This window comes from Penaeus japonicus, unplaced genomic scaffold (assembly GCF_977035675.1).
Source record: "Penaeus japonicus unplaced genomic scaffold, GWHDUDI00000001_assembly GWHDUDI00000032, whole genome shotgun sequence".
NCBI classification, from domain to species: domain Eukaryota; kingdom Metazoa; phylum Arthropoda; class Malacostraca; order Decapoda; family Penaeidae; genus Penaeus; species Penaeus japonicus.
Window position 1 is genome coordinate 19,075,185 of NW_028234434.1, and position 10,000 is coordinate 19,085,184.

The 10,000-nt window shown below is 45.4% G+C and overlaps 1 protein-coding gene across 3 annotated transcripts in view; it reads left to right on the forward strand.

Annotated features, from left to right (window-relative positions):
• Ubr3 (Ubr3 ubiquitin ligase) overlaps positions 1-10,000 on the forward strand; it is a 176,689-nt gene that overhangs the window by 15,341 nt on the left and 151,348 nt on the right. For all 3 annotated transcript variants that reach the window (XM_086556390.1, XM_086556387.1, XM_086556388.1), the window contains exon 3: positions 4,985-5,108. In XM_086556390.1, the coding sequence (XP_086412516.1) occupies positions 4,985-5,108 (124 nt within the window). The remainder of the gene's footprint in view (positions 1-4,984; positions 5,109-10,000) is intronic.

Below are 10,000 nucleotides of genomic sequence, written 5' to 3' on the forward strand. Positions count from 1 at the left end.
ACACACACACACACACACACACACACACACACACACACACACACACACACACACACACACACACACACACACACACGCGAGAGTCGTGCGCGTAGACGACCGTGTTCGCCTTCGGAACGTAGACTTCGTCATTCCTAGCCGAATGTTGCCTAACACTTTTTTTCTCGCCTTGTCCTTCGGCTCATGATATTTCCAGAGAAAGAAATTTCCGGATGCGTTGATGCACTTGCGTCGTATGCTTGACAGGTGCTTGCGCTAATGCTGATTGGGCTTTTATGTGCATTTTTAAAAATAAAGACGCGCATGGACGCACGCACACGCACACGTACGCATATGCACACGGGCACACACACGCAGAGAGAAAGAGAGAGGGAGGGAGGGAGGAAGGGAAGGGGGTACATAGAAAAATACATATAGATCATATTTATCTGCCCACATACCACCACAATCAGAGGAGCATTGCTTATTAGCTTCCCCCCCCCCCCACACACACACACACTCAAATGGTTGCTATTGTTACATGAAACCATTGTTTGTACTGGTGTAAAAAATAGAATTCCCATAAAATGTATCCATCGCATTAAGGTTTTCATGCCCATTTTAGCTTCAGACCATTGGATGTTAGGTGAGCGGTAGGCGAAGTCTGTGTAACTGCCCGATGGGTACAAGGACTGCGAGAGGATTTGGGTTATGGCGTCATTTCTCTCGTGTCTTTGAGAGAAATGAGTCGTTTGGTCACGATTTGCAGGAGTTCAGGGGACATGAATTATGTTGTCATTTCTCTCCTCATATCTTCGAGAGAGACATTGTTTCATCTCTTTTCCTTCATATCTTCAAGAGAGATTGTTTATGGCATTTCTCTTATATCTTCGAGAGAGATGGTTCATTTTGTCTGTTCATTCATGCCTTTCCCTTCTTGTTTTGTAGTTTTCTTTTCTAAGGTAAACCCAGAAGAAGACTCGTGTCTGCCACGGATAGCTTTTTAATTTAAATCGTACATACTGGTGCGCAGTAACTTTCTGAATGCGAGGGAGAGACGCAGTAGAGCAACGGAAAGAAAAAGCTAAGCGTACCCAGTCTTTTATGACATAAAAAAGAGCCAGTGAGTAAACAAAATGGCATTCATAACCTGTCTTGAGGATATCGGCAATGGAATCAAAATCCTATAACGTTTTTTCTTATTTGCGCTCGTAAGACAAATAATGACGTTTTATCATCGTGATGTCTGATAGACAGGTTAATTGATTTTGGCCTAAATCCATTATCGGTTTTAGATTTTAATGGTGCACGAGTGTCACGCCTTGCCTGATATTCGCGGATAGGAAGCGAAATCAGAGACAGGGATAGAGGCAGAGGTGATATTACATATTGTGAATTTATATAGCAAGTAGAAAACCTATCCCAGAAAGAAATACATATTTGTATTATTGTCGGTGTGTTTATCTATCCCCTCTTAATACCCATATAGTAGGTCTACTTGTATGGAAAAAAGAGGAAGGCGAAACAGACATGTGTTCGCAGTCTTGGCTTTCGTATTCAGCAAAATATGTAGTATAGTTTCAAAGCTAGGACTTGCTACCTACTTGCTCTTGTTTAAAACCCGATCAAGTTGGTCAGTCGCCTGATGAAAGCCTGTTTTATGATTCTCTTCTTTTCCTTCTTCTTTTCCTCCTCCTCCTCCTCCTCCCCCCTCCTCCTCCTCCTCCTCCTCCTCCTCCTCCTCCTCCTCCCCTCCTCCTCCTCCTCCTCCTCCTCCCCCTCCTCCCCCTCCTCCCCCTCCTCCTCCTCCTCCCCCTCCTCCTCCCCCTCCTCCCCCTCCTCCTCCCCCTCCCCTTCTCTTCTTCTCTTCTTCTTCTTTCTCCTCCGCCTTCCCCTCCGCCTTCGCATGGGCGTGGTGACGACGGTCCGAGACATCATTCTTCCATCAGCGCCCATGTCATTGGATGCACTACTCGCCGCCAGACCTTTTGTTTATCGATCGTTGTAATCAAAGCCCGCGATTCGACCATTCGGCAGTCGACGTGGAGTAGTAGTGGAGTCGGTAAGGGATTGCGATTGTTGCAAACGATCGAAAGGGGATCGTGGTTGTAGGTAAAAGGATTGAGATTGTGTGGTTTGAACGGCGTTTCGGCGAAGTATTCTGGGACCGCAACACCAATTTGCTTTGTTTTGTGTTGATTTCGGTTGACTGGGATCCTTATGTACTGTAGTGACTAGTTAGTGTTATTTCTTTCTTTCTTTCTTCCTTTCCTTCATTTGAATTCTTTATTTTCTTTTGTCCGTCTTAGCAGATAGATAAAAATTCAATCCTTCTAATACACTGTTGGATGTCATTTGCCGTTGATGTTTTGACATTTATTTTCTTGTAATTTTTATTGAGGTGAATATTAAACTTGTCAGTGTTTCGTAGTCCTTGCATTTCTTTCATCTCTGTCATATTTGACTTTGATAGCGGTATTAATTTTTTTTATTGTTGTTGTTAGTGTTGTTGTTATCGTTACGTAGGCTATCTGGGTACGGGCATGATAAACAGCACTGTGTTACGTCGGGTATAATGGGATTAGTTTATGTTCTCGCTCGCTTTCATCGTTGGCATTTTGAATTCGTAGGGAGCTTTGTGTGTCGAGTCCAGCATTTTCTCGGCTTGGGCTAACAAGTTTCCTTTGTGAACGTCACTCACGCCGCCGCCGCCGCAAAACATTTAACAATTTTCGATTTTGCTATTGTGTGCTTGCTATGACGTCAAACGTTGTGGCTTTCTAGGGGGGGAATTGTGCAAATCCTCGTTAGTGAAGGACGTGGGGGGGGGGGGCTGTGTTCATCTCTTTCTTTTTCTTTCTTGTTTTTCTTTCTTGTTTTTCTTTCTATTGGTTTTGTTTCATCTATTTTACTTTTTTATTTCTTTTCTATTCTCTTCATATCTTTCCTTTCTCCACTTCGCGTGTCCTCCTTTCTCTTCCTTTTTCTTTGCCCGTCTTCTGTTTTCTTCTCTTATCTCCTTTTTTCCTCTTCTATTCACCTTTCCCTCTCCCTCTGTATTTGTCCTTCTTTCTATCTCTCTGTCTATATTACTCCTATGCATTTGTCAGTCATTTTTTGTATATGCATCGTTAGTTTCTTCTCGACTTCTTATTTATTTCCCAGTTCCCTTCCTTCGTTGTATATTTCTCTCTCACTCTCCTTCTCTCTTTCTCATTCTCCCTCCCCCTCCTCCTCCCCCTCCCCCTCCCTCTCCCTCCCCCTCCTTTCCTTCCTTCCTTCCTTCCTTCCTTCCTTCCTTCCTTCCTTCCTTTCCCCTCTCGTCATGCCCCTCCATTCCCATTCTCCTTTTCCCTCACCCTTACTCTCGTTTCTTTCCCCTGCTATGCTTTTCTCTCCCCTCTCATCCCATGCCTAATGCCAGCTGATTTTTCAAACGAATGTGTCTCAAGAAGCATAGCCAATATTCCAAAGGGTTGCGATGTTTTTATCGAGGATAATTGAATTGATTCGAGGGAAACGCGGTTGTATTTTTTCAGGAAAATTATGATAATAAATGGCCTATTCAGTGGGGTATAATGTAGCCTTTAATGCCTGCGCGTGTTGTCAGTTATAAAGAAAATTAGACGGATTAGGGTTAAAAGACGAGAATAAATTTTGTTTTATCCCCCTTGTCTCCTTTTCTCCCTCTCTCTCTTTCTCTTTCTCTTTTTCTTTTACTTCCTCACCCTCTTTCCTTCTTTTCCCTCCCCTGCCCTACCCATATCCCTCCCCTTCCCCATCCCAGCGACTCTCCCTTCCTCTCTCCTTTCTCTTCCCACCTACTTCTCTTTCGCCATTACTCAATAATTGTTTAATAATTGAATAATAAGTGAATCCCCCTCCCCCTAAAAAGAAAAGGAAATTAAAAGGAATATAACGGGAGGAATGACAGCAATGAGTAGTAATTTTTGTCATTCCTATTATCCTTTTCCTTTTCATTCCATTCCTCTTCTTTCTCCTTCGCCGGGATAGGGGATGCCTTTTGGCGGTTTTATGATGATTTATTCATAAGGCTTTCGAAGCGGAATTTGACTACGGCGTCTCCGTCATTTTCTTTCGCCGTGATTTAGGAATCTGTGTCACGATCTTTCTCCCTCTCCCTGTCCCTCTCCTTCTCCTTCTCCCTTTTCTCCCACCTTTTCCCTTTCCACCGACCTCACCCTCTCCCTCTCTCTTTTCCCCTGCCTCTCCTCTGCCCCACGTCTCCCCATCTTTCTCTCCTCTCCCCCCTACTCACCCCTTTTGTTTTCTTTTCTTTCCCAATATAAAAGTTTTCTTCGTCGTTCCTTTCCCTCCCTTTCCCCTTCCCCTCCCTCTTCCTTCCTTCCCTTGCCCTCCTCTCTCCCTTTCTCCTCCTCCCCTCCCCATCCTCTGCCCCTGGCCAATGTTTTAAGTTATTAACATCGTTCCTTTTATAGAAGTGTGTTCATTTTGATCGACAATATTTTTTTCGTGACGTATGTTCTGACATGCAGCAGTCCAAGAATATGAAAAGGCCGATTTGTTTCATTCCTATGCAAATGGGTTTGTTTACATGGATATTATGTGTGTGTATTTGTATGTACCATATGCCACTGATGTATGTGTGTATTCGTGTATTATATGGGGCATTATAGATTATTCATTGTTCGAGTTATCACTTCTAATGATTAATAGACATTGAAATTTGCAGATCGTATGATTTTATTGTTCTATCTTTATCGCTATTTATCAGTAATAAGTCATATTTTTTTTATGAAATTGATCATTCCATTTATAACAGTCAAACTTTTATGGCTACTGATAAGGGTGATATATCCATGCCAGTATCATTATGTTTGATCATGATGATACTGTTCCCAATGTCGATGACGCTGCTGCCTCGTGGCTCTTCTCGACCCCTCGGTAATACTTGGTCCCTCGGTGTTATTTGGTCCCGAAATAATTCTTGGTCCCTCGGTAATACTTGGTCCTTCCTCAACAGGTGCTGCCGGAGCTGCTGGACCTACTGCTCAACCCGGCCATGCGCATCAAGAACTGGGACACCATCGACTGGCTCAAGTGGCTCATGGCCGCCGGCCGCACACCTGACGACTTCTTCAATACAGGTGAGTTTCGTTGGCTAGCGCCCACTCGCACGCCGCCCCGCCGCGCCGCTCCCGAGGTCCATGCGCCCGGCCGCGTGCGCTCACTGGCGGTTCTCGCTCGCTCGTTCGCTCTCTCTTCTTCCTCCTCCTCATATTATTATTATTATTATTAATACCATCAACATCATCTCTCCTTATTCTTTTTAATATTTTCCTTTTCCACCGCTTCCTCCTCCCCCTCCCCTCCCCTCTTCTCCCCCCCTCTTCCCCCCCTCTTCCTCCTCCTCCACCTCTTCCCCCTTCCCCTCTTCCCCCCTCCCCCATTCATTTCCTTCTTCTCCTTCCTTCTCCTCCACCCGCTTCCCCTTCACCATCCCCATCCCCCTCCCTTCTTCCCCTTCCACATCTCCATCCCCATCCCCACCCCCTCCCTATCCTCCACCCTCTTCCCTATCCCTATCCCCATCCCCTCCCTTCTTCCCCCTTCCTTATCCCCCACCCTCCTCCCCCTCTTCTTCCCCATCCTTCACCCCCACCCTCTTTTCCATCATCATCCCCGAGTGTCATCTTACCCTGTGCCCCTATTACTCCACTTGTTCCTATCTTGACTTAATCTGTGGCGACGAAATATGCAGAAAATTCTCCTCTCTTTTTTCTGCTGATTCTTAGAAGTGGATGATTGGTTTTTTTTTTCTCTCCATCTGATCTACTCAGTTGGATTATCCGCACATACTTTATGATGTGGTTCATTGTAGCTGAGGTTAGCGAAGAGACGAATTATATGTATCATTATCCTTTGCAAGCATTTCGTCCGTGGTCAGTAGTTGCTGATGGTGATGGTGGTAATGATAATAGAAAATAAAAAATGAAGTGAAGGAGGAAGATTAGGAGCAAGGAGGAGAATGGGGAATGGGAGAGGGAAAGGTACAGAGGATAGGGAATAACAGAAAGAAAAGGGGACTAGGGGAAAAGAGAGAGAGAGAGAGAGGCAGAAGATGGGGAATGAGAGAGAGAGAAAAAGGAAGGGGATTTAGGAAAGAAGAGACAGAAAGGGACGGAGAATGAGGCTGAAGACGAGGATGGGGGCGGAAAAGAGAGAAAGGAGCTGAGGATGGGGTTGGAAGCAGTCGGCCCCACCAAGCATGTCTGCCTGGGGATCGGGTCTTACCGGGCCGCGCTCCGTACCTATAAACAGAAGTCTCGGGCGACACTCTCGGTAATCAATTCTTGGAACTCGGCGGACAGCATCCAGTCTGTATGCCCTTATGTCTGTCTGTGTGCGTTCTGCCTCCTCCGTTCGTGTCCTTGTTTTTTCTTTGCTTTTCTCTTTCTTTCTCTCCTCTTTTTTCTTGTTTCATGGTTCATACTGTATTCACTCTCCCTCCCTCCCTCCCTCTCTCTCTCTCTCTTTCGCTCTCCCTTCCTCCCTCACTCTCTTTCGCTCTCCCTCTTTCTCTTTCTCTCTATCTGTCTCTATCTATCTCTAGATTTAAGGTTGTCTTTCACTTTCGATGTATATCGCATAGTGCCGATTGCTCCAACCGCTTGTATATAACGATTCCAAAAATACCAGCGGTTCCTAAAGTGTTGCTTACTAAAATATATAGATAGGGACGCTGGTACGAATACGAATACGAATAGAAAAATAGAGAATCGATATTCTCGAAGGAAGGAAGGAAGGAGGGAAGAAGGGAAATCTAGGATATTAGCTAGCTACTGAAAATGAAGTATTAGTAGGAAAGATTGGGGCGTAACCTCTTGCTGGTCTGGTCATCTTTTGTACATGGTTGTCATAGTGCAGTTTGACACATGGCTGCTTCGTTATTGGTTGTTTATAAGGTTGGCAAGGCCCGCTGTGGGGGTGTGTGGGGTGTATGGTTTGTTTGGGTTTGTTTATTTGAGGTCATGAAGGTGTTTGGTATTTATAGTCCCATTTTGAAATGTCGACTGGCGATTCAATTTCCATTTCCAGTCCACGTCATCTCCGACTCTGTTGATTGTTATCTTTTTATTCATATCCTCTCTTTTGTCACTATCCCTCGCCCCGTCCTCTCTTTCTTTCTTTCTCTCTCTCACATTTTCTCTCTCTCTCTCTCTCTCTCTCTCTCTCTCTCTCTCTCTCTCTCTCTCTCTCTCTCTCTCTCTCTCTCTCTCTCTCTCTCTCTCTCTCTCTCTCTCTCTCTCTCTCTCTCTCTTCTTTTCTTTCTCTCTGTTTTCTCTTTCTTTCTCTTTTCTCTGTCTCCCTTTTTTTCGTATTCCCTCTTTTTTCTTTCTCCCTCTTTTCTCTTTCTCCCTCTTTTTTCTCACTCTATTCTCTCTCTCTCTCTCTCTCTCTCTCTCTCTCTCTCTCTCTCTCTCTCTCTCTCTCTCTCTCTCCCCCTCTCTCTCTCTCTCTCTCTCTCTCTCTCTCTCTCTCTCTCTCTCTCTCTCTCCTCTCCCTCCCCCTCCCTCCCTCCCCCTCCCTCCTCCCTCCCTCCCTCCCTCCCTCCCTCCCTCCCTCCCTCCCTCCCTTCCCTTTCTCTCCCTTTCTCTCTCTCTCTCTCTCTCTCTCTCTCTCTCTCTCTCTCTCTCTCTCTCTCTCTCTCTCTCTCTCTCTCTCTCTCTCTCTCTCTCTCTCTCTCTCTCTCTCTCTCTCTCACTTTCTCTCTCCCTCCCTCTCTCTCCCTCCCTCCCTCTCCCTCCCTCTCTCCCTCCCTCTCCCTCTCCCCCTCTCCTCTCTCTCTCTCTCTCTCTCTCTCTCTCTCTCTCTCTCTCTATATATATATATATATATATATATATATATATATATATATATATATATATATAAATATTTCTCTTTCTATTACCCTCATTCTCTTTCCCTCCCTTTCTCTTTTTCTTTCTCATCCCCCACCTCTTTTCTCTGCACACCTCCCCCTCTCCCCTCCCTCCCTCCTCCTCTAACAAATCTTGAAGTAAGAAAACGGTTAGGGACTAGCTGGCTGAGACGAGTCTGTTTACTAGACCTTCCTAGAAAGTAGTTTTGCCAAAGAAGGGAGGGGATTGGCTAGACACGAGGGATATATTTTTTAGGTGCTTGTTTATCGTTTTCGTCACCTTGCTTCATGGTTCATACTGCTTTTTTTTTTTTTTTTTTTTTCAATGTCTCTCTCTCTCTCTCTCTCTCTCTCTCTCTCTCTCTCTCTCTCTCTCTCTCTCTCTCTCTCTCTCTCTCTCTCTCTCTCTCTCTCTCTCTCTCTCTCTCTATCTATCTATCTATCTCTCTCTCTCTCTCTCTCTCTCTCTCTCTCTCTCTCTCTCTATGTATATATATTCTCTTTTTCTCTGCATATTTAGAGTGATGAGTCTGTCAGATATCGAGTCAGGTAGGTTGATGTAGCGTGGCACTCCAGGCGATGGGTCATCATCTTGATCAATGATCATTATAGGTGGAGGTGTCGGGGTGCGGCACCTGCAATCCCCACTCTATCCCAGTCGTCCCCTTCTCCCTCTCCCTCTCCCTACCCCTATTCACCCGCTTCCCCCCCTTTCTCCCTACCCCTATTCACCCGTTTCCCCCTCTTCCCCCCCCCCTGTCTTTTGCCCTTCTCTTTTTTCTTCTCTCTCTCCTTCTCCCCCTCCCCTCCCCTCCTCCCCTCCTCCCCTCCTCCCCTCCTCCTCCCCCTCCTCCCCCTCCCCTCCTCCCTTCCTCCCTTCCTCCCTTTCTCCCTTCCTCCCTTCCTCCCTTCCTCCTCTCACCCTCCCTTCCTCCTCCCTTCCTCCTCTCCTCCTCTCCTCCCCTCCTCCCCTCCTCCTCTCCTCTCCTCTCCTCTCCTCTCCTCTCCTCTCCTCTCCTCCTCTCCTCCTCTCCTCTCCTCTCCTCTCCTCTCCTCTCCTCCTCCCTTCCTCCTCTCCTCCACCTCTCCTCTCCTCCCCTCCTCTCCTCGTCACTGAGAGTCATAGAAGAGTCCAAGTCTTCGCCTTCGAAGGTCAATCCGATCCTCCGCTTTTCCCGGACTGAATCAGTCTGCGCGTCAGGTTATCAGATCGATCGGGAAGCGTCGAGTGACAGTGTTTTCCTTATGTGTTTATTGACGTTGCCTGTTAAAAGGTGATCCACTGGTATTTGTTTTATGCTGTAGATGGTGGTGATTGTTGGTGGTGATAGTGGATGATGAGGAAGTGGAGGAGAAGGAGAAATTTATTTATTAACTACGTCACATGGCCGGTATCCGCTGTAACTATTTTGCCTAGAATCAGTAGAATACGAAGAATAAGGAGAAGATAAAAACAAGGGAAAAAAAAAGACGAGGAGAAAATGAAAACGATCACTTTTATCAGATCGTCACCGATCGTCTAGCGGCTGACCTTCCAGCTGACCCACCCTTGGACCTTGTCTTTGATCTTCCCTTTCTCAGACCACACCTGAACTCGACAGGGGGAGTCAGTCACATGACGCATGCTGATTGCGCACATGCGTTACATGACTGTGCATTTGATACTGTGCCAATGTCAGTCACTTGCTAAGGACGCCTAGTCCTGGGTTGGCACCCGCGTCGAAGGATAACTGGCCGGGGATGCTTTCAATTGAAGGGGGGGGGGGAATCCTGCGTATAGCATTTAACTTTTTTATAATCTTATTTATAAAGTGTATTATTATTATTATATTTTTATTATTATTATTATTATTATTATTATTATTATTATTATTATTATTATTATTATTATTATTATTATTATATTCCTCGTCTCTAACAGTTTTGGTTAAGGAAAATAGTTTCCAGCAATTATAAAGAAATAAGTAATAAGTAAATAAAGATGTGTAGGCAGTTATACATAACGTATCCTAGAAATGTATATATTTAACGCTACATGTAAGTGACAGCCGCGGACATTGTGTGAAATCTGATCTTATTCCTCTTCTTATTTTCCTTCTCTTATTTCGTCTTCCT